Raw genomic sequence first — 22453 nt, forward strand, 5'->3', positions numbered from 1 at the left:
TCGCTTCGCTCACTTGAGTGCTGGGGGTTAAACCTTGTTCACTCAAGGGCCGGGTCGGGGGTTAAACTTCGCTCACTCAAGGGCCAGATCGGGGGTTAAACCTTGATTCACGCACTCAAAGGCCGGATCGGGGGTTAAGCCTCGCTTTGCTCACTCGAGTGCCGGGTCAGAAGTTAAACTATGCTCACTGGAGAGCCAGGTTGAGGGTTAATCCTCGCTTTGCTCACTTGAGGGCCGGGTCGGGGTTAAACCTTGCTCGCCCGAGGGCCGGGTCAGGGGTTAAACCTCGGTCACTCGAGGGGGTTGGGGGTTGAAGGTAACATTAACAGGGTTAAATCAGGATTTTACATCATGCCACGGAGCAGGTGATTCGAGACGCTGCAAGGGTTATGACAAATGTGGATGTGGAATCCAATAGCTTAGCGGGGAAATCAGTGCAGAAAATCCACTATGGTGATAGTGCAGTTTTTGTGCCAGGGAGGGACATTCATCAAGTTGAGACTGTGGACTGCTTCCGTAGATGTGTCCATAAAAATGATAGAGGGATATGCTTTGCAAACTTAATACCTATTACTTAAATTGGATGAAATTGAGGATGGCCCGTTGGCTGTTCAAGCAATATCAAAGATTTCGTGTCTGCTCCCTACAACTCGTGTGGAATGTCTCAAACCTAAACCGATTTCCAGGCATCTTATATGTGCTACACTGGAACTACCCCTAAATCCAAACAGTCCAACAGTCAACCTCACTGAGGTCCTTAGTCTGGGTCTCATTAACATAAGATCACTGTCCTCAAAATCATTGTTGATCAATGATCTGTTCCTAAATGTTTCAAATCTGCACTGATTAAACCATTACTTAAGAAATCTAATATTGACCCTAGTGTACTGAAAAACTATAGGCCGATATCAAATCTATCATTTTGCTCTAAAATTCTGGAAAAAGTGGTGTCACAGCAGCTCGTAGACTATCTTACTGAGAATAATCTGTTTGAGCCACTGCAGTCTGCTTTTAGAAAATATCATTCCACAGAGACGGCTCTCACTAAAGTGGTGAATGATCTTCTGCTTACAATGGATTCGGACACCACTACGGTTCTGTTGCTGTTAGATCTCAGTGCTGCATTTGATACAGTGGATCATCATATTCTACTTGATAGGCTGGAAAATCATTTTGGGATTACTGGGAGTGCCCTTGCATGGCTGATGTCATACTTGACCAGTCATTCTCACTGTGTTTTGTACAGTAACACTACCTCTAACCCTAGTGACATGAAATTTGGGGTTCCACAGGGGTTCGTCTTAGGCCCCCTACTTTTCTCCCTTTATATAGCACCCCTTGGGCACATATTTTGGTGTTTTGGAATTACCTTTCACTGCTATGCTGATGATACTCAGTTATACATAGGGACAGCGTTTGGATCTGTGTGAACAGAACGGAGGACAATTCTCGTTTCTTTCTCGCAACAAGACTGGAGTCCCAGTTAGTAACTTTAATCTGCACAAAAGTGACTCACGATTGACATATTCAGGGATGAAAGTGGTGAAAAACAAAAAAAGATGAAACCGAAAATTACCCCCCAACACCACCTGCACGAAAATGTTTGAATTCTAGAAGCTCTGAAATGCAATCTGGGACTATTCCAGACAATAAACTGCAGTGAGTGCAGCATCCATTTACAGTAGTGTTCAGAATAATAGTAGTGCTATGTGACTAAAAAGATGAATCCAGGTTTTGAGTATATTTCTTATTGTTACATGAGAAACAAGGTACCAGTAGATTCAGTAGATTCTCACAAATTCAACAAGACCAAGCATTCATGATATGCACACTCTTAAGGCTATGAAATTGGGCTATTAGTAAAAAAAAAAAAATAGAAAAGGGGGTGCTGAGACCCTGATCCATGCGGTTGTCTCTTCTCGACTGAACTACTGCAATGTTCTATTTTCTGGTTTACCGCAGTCCAGCATTAGGGCTCTCCAATTGGTTCAAAATGCTGCTGCCAGACTTTTGACAAGAAGCACAAAGTTCGACCACATTACACCCATTTTGGCATCTCTTCACTGGCTTCCTATAAAACTGTTCATGGACTGGCACCTCCCTACCTAGCTGACCTAATTAAACCTTACATACTGGCCCGGGCTTTACGTTCTCAGGGTGCAGGACTACTATGTGTCCCTACGATGAATAAGAAGTCTGTGGGTCACAGAGCTTTCTCTTACCATGCACCTGTTCTGTGGAATGATCTCCCTGCATGACTAAAACAGTCAGATTCTGTGGAGACTTTCAAGGCCAGACTTAAGATGCATTTATTTTCCCTTTCGTATGGCTAGCATACTGACATAGTATGTTACTATGCTTACCCTTTTAAATTAATTTTATTAGTAAACGGAGCGTGCCGTGGCCTCAACTTTATCTAAATTCTGGGTCTTTTAGTGAAGCTTAGGGCTAGTGGCTGGCGATCACCTTAGTATCCATCCATCCATCCATTTTCTTCCGCTTTATCTGGAGTCGGGTCGCGGGGGCAGCAGCTCAAGCAAAGCCGCCCAGACCTCCCGATCCACACACACGTCCCCCAGTTCCTCCGGGGAACCCCAAGGCGTTCCCAAGCCAGTCGAGAGATGTAGTCCCTCCAGCGTGTCCTGGGTCTCCCAGTGGGACGTGCCCGGAACACCTCTCCAGCGAGGCGTCCAGGGGGCATCCGGAAAAGATGCCCGAGCCACCTCAACTGACTCCTTTCGACGTGGAGGAGCAGCGGCTCGACTCCGAGCTCCTCCCGAGTGACCGAGCTCCTCACCCTATCTCTAAGGGAGCGCCCAGCCACCCTGCAGAGGAAACTCATCTTGTACTCGCGATCTCGTTCTTTCGGTCATGAGCCAAATCTCATGACCATAGGTGAGGATCGGAACGTAAATCGACCGGTAAATCGAGAGCTTTGCCCCCCTACTCAGCTCTCTCTTCACGACGGTCCGATACAGCGACCGCATCACTGCAGATGCTGCACCGATCCGTCTATCGATGTCACGCTCCATCCGTCCCTCACTCGTGAACAAGACCCCAAGATACTTAAACTCCACTTGAGGCAAGGACACTCCACCGACCTGAAGAGGGCAAAGCACCTTTTTCTGGTCGATAACCATGGCCTCGGATTTGGAGATGCTGATTTTCATCCCGGACGCTTCACACTCGGCTGCAAACCACCCCAGTGCACGCTGAAGGTCCTGATTTGATGAAGCCAACAGAACCACATCATCCGCTAATAGCAGAGACGAGATTCTGTGGTTCCCAAACCAGACCCCCTCTACACCCTGGCTGCGCCTAGAAATTCTGTCCATAAAAATAATGAACATAACCAGTGACAAAGGGCAGCCCTGGCAGAGGCCAACGTGCACTGGAAACAGGTTTGACTTACTATCGGCAATGCGAACCAAGCTCCTGCTGCGGCCGTACAGGGACCGGATAGCCCTTACCAAAGGACCCCGGACCCCGTACTCCCGGAGCACTCCCCACAGGGTGCCCCGAGGGACACGGTCGAATGCCTTCTCCAGATCCACAAAACACATGTGGACTGGTTGGGTGAACTCCCATGAACCCTCGAGCACCCGATGGAGCGTGTAGAGCTGGTCCAGTGTGCCGCGACCAGGACAAAAACCACACTGCTCCTCCTGAATCCGAGGTTCGACCATCGGTCGAATTCTCCTCTCCAGTACTCTGGAATAGACCTTACCGGGGAGGTTGAGGAGTGTGATCCCCCTATAGTTGGAACACCCCCTTCGGTCCCCCTTCTTAAACAGAGGGACCACCACCCCGGTCTGCCAATCCAGAGGCACTGTCCCCAATCGCCACGCAATGTTGCAGAGGCGTGTCAGCTAAGACAGTCCCACAACATCCAGAGACGTAAGGTACTAAGGATGGATTTCATCCACCCCAGGAACCTTGCCACCGAGGAGCTTTCTAACCACCTTGGTGACTTCGGCCTAGGTAATGGATGAGTCCGCCTCTGAGTCCCCAGTCTCTGCTTCCTCTTCGGAAGACGTGACGATGGGATTGAGGAGATCCTCGAAGTACTCCTTCCACCGCCCGACAACATCCCCTGTCAGGGTCAACAGCTCCCCACCCGCACCGTAAACAGTGCTGGTGGAGCGCTGCTTCCGCCTCCTGAGGCGTCGGACGGTTTGCCAGAATCTCTTCGAGGCCGACCGATAGTCCTCCTCCAAAGCCTCCCCGAACTCCTCCCAGACCCGAGTTTTTGCCTCTGCAACCGCACGGGCTGCGGCACGCTTGGCCTGCCGGTACCTGTCAGCTGCCTCTGGGGTCCCACCTACCAACAAAGATAAGTAGGACTCCTTCAGCTTGACGGCATCCCTTACTTCCGGTGTCCACCACCGGGTTCGGGGATTGCCGCCGCGACAGGCACCAGAGACCTTGCGACCACAGCTACCAGCAGCCGCATCGACAATGGAGGTGGAGAACATGGTCCACTCGGACCGAGTGGACCACCTTAGTATTTCTCCTGTTTTTGTTGTTACTTAATGTTGACAAATTATACTGTATTTGTTGTCTTTCTGATGCCTAATTCTGTTTTTTCTCTCTGTTTGAGGTACGGCTCCCTCCAGAGATGGGTGTGGTGTCTGTTTCTGAAACCCTCCTGTCCTGTGCACCACAACATTTCCTGTATGTTCGTTTTGTGAATTGTTCTGTAATTTGTGTCTGTATCATGGCCCAAGCAGAAGGTCACCCCTTTCAGTCTGGTATGTTTGAGGTTTCTTCCTCAGTGGAAGTTTTTCCTTCCCACTGTCGCCTGTGTTCTTGCTCTGGGGGTTAGACCTTACTTGTGTGAAGCACCTTGAGGCGACTTTGTTGTGATTTGGCACTATATAGATTGACATAAATTGAATTGAAATTTGCTCACTTGAGGGCCGGGTCAGGATTTAAACCTCGCTCATATGACACATGTTGTGAATTTGTGCTGTAGATATAAATAGAGAAAGAGCAAAACAATGGTGCCTCATTTGTGTCACTGCATTATACCTAGAGAATTAAGTTAAATTAAATTTAATTAATTAAAAAGCCAACCAAACTATAAAACATTAATATAAAATCAAATTTGAATTGAAACTGATTAACAGCATTTATGTCAAGAATGAGAGAGATGAAAGCCTGGCAAAGGGTTTAGGGTTCAAAGTCTGGATGGAATAAAAGCAATAGACAACACCTGTGATTGCTGTGAAGTCGCACTAATAAAAGAAAGCATACAGGATCACTCACCGAGGACACAAAGTCCTTGTAGACGGCCCGGTCCTGAGGGGACAGAGCCTGGACACAGAGGGACAAAGTTTAGATTAGTAGCTGTGGTAGCAAACATTAACTATCATTATTATTATTTTTGTCTAATGCATTAAAAATTAAAGGGACATTGTTCCATTGAGACATTTTGTTTAAACCCATTTTCTTTATCTCTCTATTGGCTCCCTCTGCTTCCATCCATCCTCTTAAATGTACAGTCCATTTGGAATATGATGGTTGGACTTCAGAAACACGTCTGTTGGTTGTGGCTGGGAGACGCAGATCTCAACGAGGATCTTTACATCAGCGACTTTGGGCAGCCTGTTCGTATGGATCGGTCACCTGTCATTACAAACAAATCGTGCGGAGGTGGAGTGTACTTTTACATCGACAAAAACTACTGCAATACGGTTGTAGTTCAGGAAAGAATGTGCACCCCAACACTGAATTGTTGTCTATTTGACTCCACCCCTTTTACTTGCCGAGGGAGCTCCGTCTGCTCTTTTTCACTCGTTTAAATTCATCCACGTGCTCATGTGACATCAGCCACACAGCTGATTGAGGAGGTGACAGACAGACTAGACGCCCTTTCACCTGACGGTGATTAGGTGCGGTAGGTGATTTTAATCATTGTCAGGTTCAGAAGATTTTAAAAAACATGAACAATATGTTACTTGTGCAATGACTAAAAGGAATTCCACCATTGACTTATGCTACGGCTCAGTACCTGGCGCCTTCAGGGCCGTGAGCAAACCGTTAAAATAGGAAACAGCTGGACAGAAAACAGCTTTGCCAGCTTACAGGCTTGTTTTGACTGTACTGACTGGGAGGTTTTTTATAGCTCACGGCCTGGTATACATGATCTGGCATTTACCGTTTAATCGTACGAGGGCTGTCAATAAAGTTACGGTCCTTTTTATTTTTTTCAAAAACTATATGGATTTCATTCATATGTTTTTACATCAGACATGCTTGAACCCTCGTGCGCATGCGTGAGTTTTTCCACGCCTGTCGGTGACGTCATTCGCCTGTGAGCACTCCTTGTGGGAGGAGTCATCCAGCCCCTCGTCGGAATTCCTTTGTCTGAGAAGTTGCTGAGAGACTGGCGCTTTGTTTGATTAAAATTTTTTCTAAACCTGTGAGACACATCGAAGTGGACACGGTTCGAAAAATTAAGCTGGTTTTCAGTGAAAATTTTAACGGCTGATGAGAGATTTTGAGGTGATTCTGTCGCTTTAAGGACTTTTCACGGTGCGAGACGTCGCTCAGCGCTCTCAGGCAGCGTCATCAGCCTGTTTCAAGCTTAAAACCTCCACATTTCAGGCTCTGTTGATCCAGGACGTCGTGAGAGAACAGAGAAGTTTCAGAAGAAGTCGGTTTCAGCATTTTATCCGGATATTCCACTGTTAAAGGAGATTTTTTTAATGAAAGACGTGCGGACGGGTCCGCGCGTCGGGACGCAGCCGCCGCGACGCTCCGCCACTGGAAAAGCACCTCTGTTGAAAGCCTTAAGGACAAGTTGGAACATGTCCTGCCTGTTAAACAATTTCTCATATACTCACTCCACTGAAAGCCATCAAAAGCCGCCTGGATTTTACAAATGGTTATCAACACGGAGGTGTTTTTCCTGTGCCGCCGCACCCCGTCGGCTGCGTCCCGATGCGCGGATCCGTCCGCACGTCTTTCATTAAAAAAATCTCCTTTAACAGTGGAATATCCGGATAAAATGCTGAAACCGACTTCTTCTGAAACTTCTCTGTTCTCTCACGACGTCCTGGATCAATAGAGCCTGAAATGTGGAGGTTTTCAGCTTGAACAGGCTGATGACGCTGCCTGAGAGCGCTGAGCGACATCTCGCACCGTGGGAAGTCCTTAAAGCGACAGAATCACCTCAAAATCTCTCATCAGCTGTTAAAATTTTCACTGAAAACCAGCTTAATTTTTCGAACCGTGTCCACTTCGATGTGTCTCACAGGTTTAGAAAAAATTTTGATCAAACAAAGCGCCAGTCTCTCAGCAACTTCTCAGACAAAGGAATTCCGACGAGGGGCTGGACGACTCCTCCCACAAGGAGTGCTCACAGGCGAATGACGTCACCGACAGGCGTGGAAAAAACTCACGCATGCGCACGAGGGTTCAAGCATGTCTGACGTAAAAACATATGAATGAAATCCATATAGTTTTTGAAAAAAATAAAAAGGACTGTTACTTTATTGACAGCCCTCGTATATATCCTTTTTTGTGTGGACTCTAATATTCCCCAGAAGGTCATTGCTCATTCCCTAATAATAAACCATGGGTTAAACTGAAAAACATCTTAAATAAAAAGAAACATATTTTTTATACAGGGAATAGCCAGGAAAAGAAAGAAATCACAAGGAAGGTAAAGTATGAGACAAGGAAGGCTAATCTATAACCCCTGGCAAAAATGATGGAATCACCGGCCTCGGAGGATGTTCATTCAGTTGTTTAATTTTGTAGAAAAAAAGCAGATCACAGACATGACACAAAACTAAAGTCATTTCAAATGGCAACTTTCTGGCTTTAAGAAACACTATAAGAAATCAAGAAAAAAAGATTGTGGCAGTCAGTTAACGGTTACTTTTTTAGACCAAGCAGAGGAAAAAAATATGGAATCACTCAATTCTGAGGAAAAAATTATGGAATCACCCTGTAAATTTTCATCCCCAAAACTAATACCTGCATCAAATCAGATCTGCTCGTTAGTCTGCATCTAAAAAGGAGTGATCACACCTTGGAGAGCTGTTGCACCAAGTGGACTGACATGAATCATGGCTCCAACACGAGAGATGTCAATTGAAACAAAGGAGAGGATTATCAAACTCTTAAAAGAGGGTAAATCATCACGCAATGTTGCAAAAGATGTTGGTTGTTCACAGTCAGCTGTGTCTAAACTCTGGACCAAATACAAACAACATGGGAAGGTTGTTAAAGGCAAACATACTGGTAGACCAAGGAAGACATCAAAGCGTCAAGACAGAAAACTTAAAGCAATATGTCTCAAAAATCGAAAATGCACAACAAAACAAATGAGGAACGAATGGGAGGAAACTGGAGTCAACGTCTGTGACCGAACTGTAAGAAACCGCCTAAAGGAAATGGGATTTACATACAGAAAAGCTAAACGAACGCCATCATTAACACCTAAACAGAAAAAAAAACAAGGTTACAATGGGCTAAGGAAAAGCAATCGTGGACTGTGGATGACTGGATGAAAGTCATATTCAGTGATGAATCTCGAATCTGCATTGGGCAAGGTGATGATGCTGGAACTTTTGTTTGGTGCCGTTCCAATGAGATTTATAAAGATGACTGCCTGAAGAGAACATGTAAATTTCCACAGTCATTGATGATATGGGGCTGCATGTCAGGTAAAGGCACTGGGGAGATGGCTGTCATTACATCATCAATAAATGCACAAGTTTACGTTGATATTTTGGACACTTTTCTTATCCCATCAATTGAACGGATGTTTGGGGATGATGAAATCATTTTTCAAGATGATAATGCATCTTGCCATAGAGCAAAAACTGTGAAAACATTCCTTGCAAAAAGACACATAGGGTCAATGTCATGGCCTGCAAATAGTCCGGATCTTAATCCAATTGAAAATCTTTGGTGGAAATTGAAGAAAATGGTCCATGACAAGGCTCCAACCTGCAAAGCTGATCTGGAAACAGCAATCAGAGAAAGTTGGAGCCAGATTGATGAAGAGTACTGTTTGTCACTCATTAAGTCCATGCCTCAGAGACTGCAAGCTGTTAGAAAAGCCAGAGGTGGTGCAACAAAATACTAGTGATGTGTTGGAGCGTTCTTTTGTTTTTCATGATTCCATTATTTTTTCCTCAGAATTGAGTGATTCCATATTTTTTTCCCTCTGCTTGGTCTAAAAAAAGTAACCGTTACTGACTGCCACAATTTTTTTTTCCTGATTTCTTATAGTGTTTCTTAAAGCCAGAAAGTTGCCATTTGAAATGACTTTAGTTTTGTGTCATGTCTGTGATCTGCTTTTTTTCTACAAAATTAAACAACTGAATGAACATCCTCCGAGGCCGGTGATTCCATCATTTTTGCCAGGGGTTGTAGTGTACAAGGATAAACTGGAACAGAAGTACAGTAGTGGTGATCTATGGGCAGCTTGGAGGGGATTTAGTCACTCAGTGGGACAGATGTACTGACAGGGAACCTCTTAAAATCGGGAGAATGAAGGATTCTGATCTCCCTAACAAGTTTAATGTTTTTTATTCTCACTTTGAAAAGCACGACTTTTTCAGAAACATCTCCCTATTTAGAGAATCTCTCAGTCCTTAGTCTGATGTTTTTATTGACCAGGAATGTGTCAGAAACATTCTGAATGGTATAAAAAAATTAGAAAGACCCCAGGTTCAGATAACATCTGTGGGCGCACATTATGATATTGTGCAGACCAGTTTAGTGGTGCACTCCAGGATATTTTTCAAATATCTCTCAATTTTAACCAAATCCTGGTCAGTTGGAAATCACTGACAGTGATCCCAGTCCCAAAGACGACTAAACTGAAGCAACTTAGCAATTTTAGACCTGTCACTTTAACGTCATTAATAATGAAAGCTTTGAGAGAATCCTGAAGAAGCTTATTCTGGAAACGGTGGATGGAGCCCTGGACACACTTCAGTTTGGTTACCAGGCAGGGAGGGGGGAGGAGGATGCAAAGCTTTTTATTCTCAACTCCCTGTATAAACATCTGGAGAAGTCACAGACACATGCCAGACTCTTGTTTGTGAACTTCTCGCCACCATTTAATACGATGCAGCCATATCTTTGAGTAGAAAGGCTGCATGATGATTTCCACCTGCCTCACCAGCTTGTTTTATGAAGTTTTAATTTTTTTATCCAAACGAGAAAATGGGTCATGAAAAGCGCACGTTTTTCATGACGGGGCACGGGAAAAATGTGAGACCGGGCTGGTACTACAGCAACCTTACAATTATAGATTTTATAAGAACAGAAGCAGTCAGTGGTGTTCACTGTGAAAGCAGCCAGAGGGCAGCAAAGGCTTGTTTAGTCATCCGGTATTAAGAGCTTGCTGAGCTCTGACTGGCTAAAAACTTCCTGTCATTTATAGGAGACTTTGTTTCCTACAATCAGGCAGCAAAGGAAACAAAAACTTTAAAACCATGTGAAAGAAGGAGGTTTGTGCCGGGACGTGAGCCGGCCAGTACCTTGATCCAGGCATCCAGCTCAGCTTTGTACTCCACCTGCTGCTCCTCCACCTGTTTCTTGTACTTGTCCTTCTGACTCTGGCTCAGTTTTTGCCACCGTTTTCCGATCTCCACCATCCGCTCCTTCAGGCTGAAGTGATTCAACTCGCCGTTTGTCAGCAGCTCCTGTGAGAACATCTGGTAGCCGCTCCTATTGGATAAAGACATCAGGGGTGGGGCTTACACACAGCGCAAATGCTTAATTGTCAAATTAGTGAATAACCCTGTTGTGTCTGATGATTTGCAGACGTTCATGCTGGATTTTATGGTTGCAAATTGAGTTTTAACGGTAAAAGGGATATTTGCGACTGTAATCCAGCATGAACGTCTGCAAATCATCAGACACAACAGGGTTATTCCCATTCTAATCCAATTCTAATGTTTGCATGGTTTAGTTTTCTGTAAGTAATTTGGTGGGAGAATCGTCATGAGAGGGTGTGGTTGGCGCGTCAAAGCTTACCACAGCAAGTGTCTTAATGCCAAACTGGAAATTCTGTGAGCAGACGCACAGATTTCTCCATCTCGTCAGCTGCATTGAGTTAAATCCATCAATCAATAGTTTCTCTTGCTCTCAGCTGACAGTCATTATTAACCCCTTAACGCCCATCGTCGCATATATGCTACAATCTCTGACTCAAATATGCAACTTACCAAATTGACCTGTATGCCTGTTGTTGCAAATTTGCAACATACCATCATTATTATTATAACATAAAGTCATTACCAGAATACCAAATATTACTATCTAGTTTTTGTGCAAAAGTGAAATGAACAATCTCAACATTATTTACCATCTACTTATAGGCAAAAACACACACAAAACATTTTTTTATATACAGCTATATACATTTGGGCGTTAAGGGGTTAACACCTAACACGCTAACCTCACCAACCCCCCTGAACAAGCACATTGACAACAGTGGTACGGAAAAACTCCGTCAGACATTTTTAGATTGTAGGAAGAAACCTCAAGCAAACCAGACTCAGAGCGGTGACCAATTGCTTTGGCCAAACGTCTGATAAAAATTTTGTCAAACATGCAAAACAGAGATGGTGGAACCATGTGTCCAGGCGCTTAAAATGTCCAGTGGTCATAGTGACCCGCAGTTCACAAGTGGTAAAACTCACAGACCTGTGAAGAACTTCCCAGCCAAGCGACAGCTCTTTTCAAAAAACCTCTGCAGCGATCACAAGTGCCCAAACCTCCACATGGATCCTTACCGGGCTCTTAGTCTCCCTGCCCCAATCACAGTCCAGTGAAGGAAAAGGCAGACATCACAAATCTCACAACAAACGCTCAGATAGGACATGACACAAGAAACATGTGACGCTCCTCTCGGCTGTCAGCGACATCGCTCCTGCAGTTTATTCGACAGCAACACCTCAGACAAGAAGACAGCAGAAATCACTTCCCCACAACTAACAATATTTCACAACAGCAAAATAACAGACAGGATGCCAGCGTGATCACTGGCAACACACTCCTACCTTTGACTATCACAAAATTTAGATGAGACTGATTCCAACCACTAGTCGTAACAGAAATTTAAGATCGAGGGGAATTCAACACAGCAAGTCTTTGTTAGTTATATGATAAAGGGAACAGATGGGTCCTTAATCTGGACTTGAATGTCTCCAGAGAATCTGACTGTTTTACATATCTCTGCAGGAAGATTGTTCCACAGAACAGGCGCGCAGTACGAGAAAGCTCTGTGGCCTGCTGACTTCTTTTAACCTTCGGGACACACAGGAATCCTGCATCCAGAGAACACAGAGCACAGGCTGGTACATAAGGTTTAATTAGATCAGCCAGACAGGGAGATGCTAGTCCATGAAGGATTTTGAATGCCAATAACAAAACCTTTAAAAATGACTGCGCACAGACAGAAATCCAGTGAAGGGAGGCCAAAGTCTGGGTGATATGATCAAACATTCTTCTCCTAGTCAGAATTCTAGCAGCAGAATTCTGAACCAGCTGGAGAATAGGACATTACAGTAATCCAGCATAGAAGAGATAAAGGCACAGAACAGTGTTTCTGCATCTGCCATAGACAGAATAGGTCAAATATCTGCAACATTATGGAGGTGATAGAACGCAGTCTAACTGCTCTCTGATGTGTCGGTCAAAGGACACCCCAAGATTTTTCACATGCGCCTAAGGGTAACATTAGCTGGTCAAATTGACACCTGTGTTTCTCAGGACCAATGACCATCATCTCCTTCTTCTCAGAATGTAAGAGCAAGATGTTGCTGGACATCCAGTTTTTCACTGAAGCCTGACAGTCCTCTTAAGTCTTTGTGTGGGTTAGATTATCTGCAGTTATCAGCATGTGCAATTGAGTGGCATCCGCACAGTAATGAAAAGTAAGTCCACGGTATAACGGTTAACACTGTTGCCTCACAGCAAGAAGGTTGTGGGATTGATTCCCGTCCTTTCTGTGTGGGGTTTGTGTGTTCTCCCTGTGTCTGTGTGGGTTTCCTCCCACAATCAAAAACATGCTTGTTTAGAGTCTGCTCCTTTCTCTGCCCCGACCAAGACAGTGTCTCTACAGCTGGATTTGGTCCCCGGGCGTCGGACTGTGGCTGTCGACGTAATTGCCCTTTTTTGGGATCAATAAAGTTGTCTGAAATCTGCCCACTGCCCCTAGTGGTTGGATTGTGTCTAACTGTAAATATGAGGGGTTAAATGCAAATTTCATTGTATGTATGCAAGTACAATAAAGGCTTTAAATTCTTCTTGAAAACATCAGAGAATAAGAGAGGGCCTAATATGGACCCATGCATTTTACTGGAATGAGATTTGTAGTCACGTTGTTATAAAAGACACAGTGAGAGTGAATGGATAAGTAAGATGTGAACCAAATGAAAACACTGCCATAACCACCCTCAAGCCTATCTAATAATATACAATGATTGACAATATGAAACGCAGCATGAAGATGTAACAGTAGCAGAACTGCGGTGGTATCCATTTCCAATGTGAGCAGAAGATCATTCACCACATTAATAAGTGCTGTCTCTGCAGAGCGGTGTGTTCTGCAGCAGCTGGAGGGTTATTTTCAGCAAGATAATCCACAATCCACGATGCTGTGTGGCCATGTTTGTGTTTTACAGCTTACCCGCAGTGAAACAATCACAAAATAACATTTTGTGGTGTTTGACTAACAGCTTTATTTAAATGTCATCAATTTCTCTCTTGCACTGATTGAAATATTCTCTCTGTGGCAGAAAAATGCCGTGATGAAGACAAACGTGCGTTGCTCTGCCAGTGGTGACTTCACATGCTGTTCACTCTGCACCCTGAGGATACTGTGTGTGTAAAATCTGCACCAATTTCATATTTGTTGCATTTCTTATATAGATGGATGGCAAATGGCATAAATTGGCCTGATAAACAGGTCGACCACGATCCAGGACAGCAAACAAGTGATCTCAAAAAGACAATATGTTATTTGGCTACTTTACAGCACATACGATAAAAGATTCACAATACATCCCTTGGTCCCGCCCCTTCAGACACAGCTTTCTCTTCCAGGTCAGAGTCAACCTCGTCTTCATGTTTGGTGAAAACAGAATTTGGATGGAAAACTCACACAGGAGGTTTTTTTGGTTCTCCATCAAACTTGGGCTTCCTTTGACCCTGTGCTGCTGGTGGAGCCCTCATCTCCAGCAGCTCCCTCTGCAGGACACCAACAGTTATTACAAAACAGACACACACAAAACCAGCAGAGCAATTATCACAAGAAGAAGAAGTTTGTTTTTGTTTATGTGGGTCAACATGCTGCATCACCAGTTACATCACAGCAAACTCAAAACACCCAGCAGGCCAAAATTTATGACTGCAACTAACGTTTACTTCCATTCTCACTTCATCTGTCAATTCATTTTTTGATCAATATAAAAGAACTTTGTGTAACAAAAACAAGCATTCAGTCATTCAGACGTTGAGGTTGCTTCCTTGAAAAACAAAATGATTTTGATGATGAATTCTTAAAGTTTTTGATTTGGTCTGTGGATCAGCCACTGTGCAACAAAACACTCAAACTGGGGGAATTTGAAAAGATCTTTTTTTGTCATGTGTAGGAATAAGTCTGTGTGTGTGTGGGTGTGTGTTCTATGTTGTACAACTGGGAAAAAAAATTCCTGGAATTGCCTCATGTTTTATTTAAAATAAAACTCTGAACATAACCTGCTCCAGCTGAAAAGTAAACCATCGCTCACTAACCCACGTGGTCTGATCTTTGGAGCCATGATATCCCATGATGCTTCAGTGCTCAGATATTCATGTTTTGCTGACAGGTTTATATGAGCTCATGTCCAAAATGTTCCCACAAACTTGTTCCGTCCATTTGTTGTACAGCGGCGTGTTAGGGTCACATTGTTTTTTGTTTGTTTTAATGAAGTCAAAATATCACAAGAATAAACTCGGAACTTTAGGAGAAAAAACTCAATTTTATGAGAAAAAAACTTGTGATATTACGAGAATAAAGTAAAGTCACAATATTACGAGAATAAAGTCGTAATTTTATGAGAAAAAACTCAATACTACGAGAAAGTCATATTACGAGAATAAAGTAAAGTCACAATATTACGAGAATAAAGTCGTAATTTTATGAGAAAAAAAATCATAATTTTATGAGAAAAAACTCAATACTACAAGAAAGTCATATTACGAGAATAAAGTTGTAATTTTAAGAGAAAAACTTGTAATTTTATGAGAAAAAACTTATATTATGAGAATAAAGTAAAGTCATAATATTATATGAATAACATAAATTTTATGAGAAAAAACTCGTAATGTTATGAGAAAAAACTCAATCCTATGAGAATAAAGTTATAATATTACGAGAATAAAGCCATATGACAAGAAAAACTTGCAATATTATGCGAATAAAGTCAAAATATTACAGGAATAAAGTTGTAAATTTATGAGAAAAAACTTGTAATATTACAAGAATAACGTCAATATTACGAGAATGAAGTTGTAATTTTCTGACAAAAATCTCACAATTTTATGAGAAAAACCTGAAATACTATGAGAATAAAGTCATAATATGAGAATAAAGTTGTAATTTTATGAGAAAAAACATCATAATTTTATGAGAAAAAACTCAATACTACGAGAAAGTCATATTACGAGAATAAAGTAAAGTCACAATATTACGAGAATAAAGTCGTAATTTTATGAGAAAAAAAATCATAATTTTATGAGAAAAAACTCAATACTACAAGAAAGTCATATTACGAGAATAAAGTTGTAATTTTAAGAGAAAAACTTGTAATTTTATGAGAAAAAACTTATATTATGAGAATAAAGTAAAGTCATAATATTATATGAATAACGTAAATTTTATGAGAAAAAACTCGTAATGTTATGAGAAAAAACTCAATCCTATGAGAATAAAGTTATAATATTACGAGAATAAAGCCATATGACAAGAAAAACTTGCAATATTATGCGAATAAAGTCAAAATATTACAGGAATAAAGTTGTAAATTTATGAGAAAAAACTTGTAATATTACAAGAATAAAGTCAATATTACGAGAATGAAGTTGTAATTTTCTGACAAAAACCTCACAATTTTATGAGAAAAACCTGAAATACTATGAGAATAAAGTCATAATATTATGAGAATAAATTTGTAATATTTTGAGAATAAACTTGTAATAATATGAGAATAAAGATAAAAAAGATAAAAAAAGATAAAACTTCGCATCTCAAAATGAGATTTGTAGAGCGCTTTGTTAAGTTGTACTTCAGTATAAGTTTTACAAATAAGGAAATACTTCATCTTTTGGTCCATCTGTGCACATTATCATTAGTATCAGAACTTTGAAAAGAATATGCAAGAAAATGGATCATCACTTAGATATGACTGGGTTATGTGCAACCTGGCGTAAACCTACAGCTGTCCTCCCCTTAAATGAAGCCTGCCCACCAGCATATACATTTAGTCACGTCCCTCGTGAGCTGTTGGGGGTCACGAATAGAACTCATTTGAGCATCTAATTCTCCGCTCGGCCCACAATGCTACGTATTGCCATGGTCAGAAGAAAAAAATCAGCCGTATTACTTTGTCACTATATATACGCCTCCTGGCCCATATTCTGAATTCTTAGAAGAATTTGGTGTGTTCATCTCTAACTTGTTGAATAGTGCAGATAACATTCTGATCAGTGACTTTAACATTCATATAAATAAGCCTTCTGATCCCCTCTGCAAATCATTTATGGAAATTGTGGATGCATTAGGATTTTAGCAATACATTCAGGACTCAACACATTAGTGGAAATACCCTGGATTTGGTTCTCGCACGTGGTATTGCTGTCATGAATATTGACATCATGCCTCTTACATCAGTTGTCTCTGATCACTCACTTATTAAGTTTACAGTTTCGCTGCCGTGTTTAGTGGAACAACAACCTTATTTATCACTGCGGTGATGCATCAACTCCTCAACTAAAACTGAACTCGAAGCTAGACTGCCTGATGTCTTAGCTTCATGTCTGGAAAATGCCCAATCAGTAGACAGACTTGTGGACAGTTTAAACTCAGTGCTCAAAACTACACTCGACATGATTGCACCACCTGTGTTAAAAACCCCGCTCCCCCAAATCACAGTCATCTTGGTTCAATGATTACCTGCGTGACCTCAAGCATAAAGCAAGAGGTCTAGAACGGAAATGGCGTAGTTCAAAATTCAAAGTATTTCACCTTGCGTGACGTGATGCTATCTTAGACTATAAACATGCATTATTGGCTACAAAGTGGACCTATTACTCTGATTTGATCAACAAAAACAAGCATAACTCAAAGTTCTTGTTCGACACAGTAGCAGCACTTATTCATGGACAACCACCTGTAGTTCACTCTCCTTTTACAGCACAAGATTTCCTGGATTACTTTGGGAAGAAAATAGAAGACATTAGGTTAAACATATCCCAGCATGCCTTAACCCAGCCACTACACCCTGCTATTGAGGTGGGCGCCACTACTGAGGTATTACCTAGATTTACAGAATTTGATAGTATCTCACTAGACATGCTGACAAAACTCGTAATGTCAACAAAAAGCACAACCTGTTTATTTGATCCTATACCAACAAAACTGTTTAAGGACCTGTGGCCCACTCTTGGGCCGACTGTGCTGGAAATTATTAACCTTTCTTTAACTTCTGTATCTGTTCCTAAATGTTTCAAATATGCAGTGATTAAACCATTACTTAAGAAACCTAATCTTGACCCTAGTGTACTGAAAACTATCGGCCGATATCAAATCTATCATTTTGCTCTAAAATTCTGGAAAAAGTGGTGTCACGGCAGCTCATGGACTATCTTACTGAGAATAATCTCTTTGAGCCACTGCAGTCTGCTTTTAGAAAATATCATTCCACAGAGACGGCTCTCACTAAACTCTGGAAAATCATTTTGGGATTACTGGGAGTGCCCTTGCATGGCTGACATCATACTTGACCCGTCATTCTCACTGTTTTGTACAGTAACGCTACCTCTAACCTTAGTATCATGAAATTTGGGGTTCCACAGGGGTCTGTCTAAGGCCCCCTGCTTTTCTCCCTTTATATAGCACCCCTTGGGCACATATTGCATCATTTTGGGGTTACCTTTCACTGCTATGCTGATGATACTCAGTTATACATGCCGATAACTGCTGGTAATCTCATCCACATAAAATCCTTAGAAGGTTGCCTTGCATCAGTGAAAAGCTGGATGTCTAGAAACTTCCTACTTTTAAACTCTGATAAGACTGAAGTGAGACATCGGCATCAATTTGACCAGCTAGCGCCTAGCCTAGGCTCCTGTGTCATACATCACACTAACAAAGTGAGGAACCTTGGGGTAATTTTTGATCCTACATTGTCCTTTGACCTCCACATTAGAAATATTACTAGGACTGCTTTCTTCCACCTGTGAAATATAGCAAAAATTCGTCTCATCCTGTCTATGGCTGATGCTGAGACCCTGATTCATGTGTTTATCTCTTCTAGATTGAACTACTGCAATGTTCTATTTTCTGGTTTACCCCAGTCCAGCATTAGGGGTTTCAAATTCGTTCAAAATGTTGCTGCCAGACTTTTGACAAATCAAATCAATTTTATTTATATAGTGCCAAATCACAACAAACAGTTGCCCAAAGGCGCTTCATATTGTAAGGCAAGGCCATACAATAATTACGGAAAAACCCCAATGGTCAAAACGACCCCCTGTGAGCAAGCACTTGGCAACAGTGGGAAGGAAAAACTCCCTTTTAACAGGAAGAAACCTCCAGCAGAACCAGGCTCAGGGAGGGGCAGTCTTCTGCTGGGACTGGTTGGGGCTGAGGGGAGAGAATCAGGAAAAAGACATGCTGTGGAGGGGAGCAGAGATCAATCACTAATGATTAAATGCAGAGTGGTGCATACAGAGCAAAAAGAGAAAGAAACACTCAGTGCATCATGGGAACCCCCCAGCAGTCTAAGTCTATAGCAGCATAACTAAGGGATGGTTCAGGGTCACCTGATCCAGCCCTAACTATAAGCTTTAGCAAAAAGGAAAGTTTTAAGCCTAATCTTAAAAGTATAGAGGGTGTCTGTCTCCCTGATCCGAATTGGGAGCTGGTTCCACAGGAGAGGAGCCTGAAAGCTGAAGGCTCTGCCTCCCATTCTACTCTTACAAACCCTAGGAACTACAAGTAAGCCTGCAGTCTGAGAGTGAAGCGCACTATTGGGGTGATATGGTACTATGAGGTCCCTAAGATAAGATGGGACCTGATTATTCAAAACCTTATAAGTAAGAAGAAGAATTTTAAATTCTATTCTAGAATTAACAGGAAGCCAATGAAGAGAGGCCAATATGGGTGAGATATGCTCTCTCCTTCTAGTCCCCGTCAGTACTCTAGCTGCAGCATTTTGAATTAACTGAAGGCTTTTTAGGGAACTTTTAGGACAACCTGATAATAATGAATTACAATAGTCCAGCCTAGAGGAAATAAATGCATGAATTAGTTTTTCAGCATCACTCTGAGACAAGACCTTTCTAATTTTAGAGATATTGCGTAAATGCAAAAAAGCAGTCCTACATATTTGTTTAATATGCGCTTTGAATGACATATCCTGATCAAAAATGACTCCAAGATTTCTCACAGTATTACTAGAGGTCAGGGTAATGCCATCCAGAGTAAGGATCTGGTTAGACACCATGTTTCTAAGATTTGTGGGGCCAAGTACAATAACTTCAGTTTTATCTGAATTTAAAAGCAGGAAATTAGAGGTCATCCATGTCTTTATGTCTGTAAGACAATCCTGCAGTTTAGCTAATTGGTGTGTGTCCTCTGGCTTCATGAATAGATAAAGCTGGGTATCATCTGCGTAACAATGAAAATTTAAGCAATGCTTTCTAATAATACTGCCTAAGGGAAGCATGTATAAAGTGAATAAAATTGGTCCTAGCACAGAACCTTGTGGAACTCCATAATTAACCTTAGTCTGTGAAGAAGATTCCCCATTTACATGAACAAATTGTAATCTATTAGATAAATTTGATTCAAACCACCGCAGCGCAGTGCCTTTAATACCTATGGAATATGTGTATGTGACAAGAAGCAGAACTTTTGACCACATTACACCCATTTTGGCATCTCTTCACTGGCTTCCTATAAAATTATTCATGGACTGGCACCCTCCTACCTAGCTGACCTAATTAAACCTTACATACCGGCCTGGGCTTTACGTTTTCAGGGTGCAGGACTACTTTGCGTCCCTAGGGTGAATAAAAAGTCTGTGGGTCACAGAGCTTTCTCTTATCGTGCCCCTGTTCTGTGGAATGATCTCCCTGCATCAATAAAACAGTCAGATTCTGTGGAGACTTTCAAGTCCAGACTTAAGACGCATTTATTTTCCCTTTCGTATGACTAGCATACTGGCATAGTATGTTACTATGCTTTTTATTCTTTTAATTAATTTTCTTAGTAAACTGAGTGTGCCACGGCCTCAACTTTATCTAAATTCTGGGTCTTTTAGTGAAGTTTAGGGCTAGTGGCCGGCGATCACCTTAGTATTTCTTCTGTTTTTCTTGTAGCTTAATGCTGGCAAATTATACTGTATTTATTGTCTTTCTGATGCCTGATTCTGTTTGAGGTGCAGCTCCATCCAGAGATGGGTGTGGTGTCTGTTTCTGTAACCCTTGTGTCCTGTGCACCAACAGCAATTCTTGTATATTTGTCCGTGAATTGTTCTGTAATTTATGTCTGTATCATGGCCCAAGCAGAGGGTCACCCCTTTGAGTCTGGTCTGCTTGAGGTTTCTTCCTCAGAGGGAGTTTTTCCTTAGGGCCCCTTCACACATAGTGCAAAGTTTGGACAAAGTGCACACTTAGTGCACATGACGCAGGAATCGTGTGCAAACCGTGCAATGTCGTCCCTGTCGCTAATGCCTCATACACCTGCTGCTACAACTATTTGTGCACACAAGCACCTGAAAGACAAAGTGTGCTCTGTGCGATCCCATGGCACACTCTCACGACAGGTGTCGGCCAAATTGCAGGTGACACGCACAAACACCTTACACCGCTCACATGGCACTTAGAAAATGCGTGGCCAGTCGCACTCTTGGTACGACAGCAGACTGCAGACGACCACTGTTGTACGGGAGTGAAATTTATCTACGTTCCACAAGACTGTGGAGTTGTGGAGATGTGGTGTGCCGTCGGTGTGTGTGTGTATGTGTCGTGCGCTCCCCCGCTCCCGCCAACACGTGCATGTGTGTGGTCTGCACCCCCCCGCAGGCGAGGCGTATTTCATGTGATCACAGAGGGACACTTTGGTCTGTGCACTGGACGGACGGGGGCGTGGCAGTTGTTGACATCTCTTGCTGTACTCGCATCGAAAACATAAAAACATATTACTTGCGACCGGCTGGAAAGCAAGCACACTGACAGGTTCAGCTGGACCGGAGCATCAGTTCATGTGGACACGTAGCAGGCGATCTGTACCTCAAGTCTGTCTGACAGGACGTAAGCGGGGCAACGCAGAACCATATGACAGGCCAATAGTACGACAAATACGCCACTTTCAGTCGCATATCAGCAGAAATATACCATAGCAAACACTGTTTGTTCAGTTATCACAGTGTTTTTCTTCTTTTTTTGAGAAAATATGTTTGTCTGTTGATTAGAGCCGTTTCACGCTCCTGTTACAAGACAGTGATTGTGGCACAGTGGTAGAGTTGCCGTCTAGTAATTAGGATGTGCAGGTTCAAATCCTGTGAATGTTGTTTTTTTTTTTTTTTTACCAGGGTTGTTTAACCGTGGAGTTCTGTATTGCATCCCCCTTTATGTTTTATTTATAATCAACCCAGTGATATTCACTAATTATACTGCTGCTTTTTATTTTATTTTATTTTCCTCCAAATCAGCCAGAAGGAAGTTTGTTTTGTTTGTTTTTTTTACTTTTATGGGGGAGGGGGGGGGGGCAAATATCACCTGCACTGCAAAATAAAATCAAATTAAAATGATGTTGAACAAAGAAAGAAAGATATTAGTTAATACATTTGGTTGCTGTCATTTGATGATTAACTTCACACTGTTCAAGGTTATTATCATTAACAGTCTAAGATGGTCGGAGTTGGCGACAGAATAAGGTAACATTCCAGAGTGTGTTTAGTAAAGATAACCACAAAACTAATTCCATGCTTTCTGAAAATCAAATGAAACACAATATTAACTGTTGAATTAAGTGTTGAAGCTTGAAGAAGAATAGTGCAAAGATACAGACATTATTAGTGTGTGTGTGTGTGTGTGTGTGTGTTGGGGGTGGTCCCAACAAGCTTCTTCGAAATAAAGGTTTTTAAAATAAATCCCAAAAACTTTATAATAAAGGATTGAGTTGATAGTAAGCACTTTTTTTTATGTC

The 22453-nt window shown here is 42.2% G+C and overlaps 1 protein-coding gene across 1 annotated transcript in view; it reads right to left on the reverse strand.

Annotated features, from left to right (window-relative positions):
• LOC117521361 (nucleolar transcription factor 1-like) overlaps window positions 1-22453 on the reverse strand; it is a 159495-nt gene that overhangs the window by 16709 nt on the left and 120333 nt on the right. Inside the window, exons 10-12 of the mRNA XM_034182650.1 lie at window positions 14141-14226; window positions 10509-10698; window positions 5269-5316 (exon numbers count right to left, since the gene is read on the reverse strand). Of these exons, the coding sequence (XP_034038541.1) occupies window positions 5269-5316; window positions 10509-10698; window positions 14141-14226 (324 nt within the window). The remainder of the gene's footprint in view (window positions 1-5268; window positions 5317-10508; window positions 10699-14140; window positions 14227-22453) is intronic.

Source organism: Thalassophryne amazonica, chromosome 12 (assembly GCF_902500255.1).
Source record: "Thalassophryne amazonica chromosome 12, fThaAma1.1, whole genome shotgun sequence".
In the NCBI taxonomy this organism is placed as follows: domain Eukaryota; kingdom Metazoa; phylum Chordata; class Actinopteri; order Batrachoidiformes; family Batrachoididae; genus Thalassophryne; species Thalassophryne amazonica.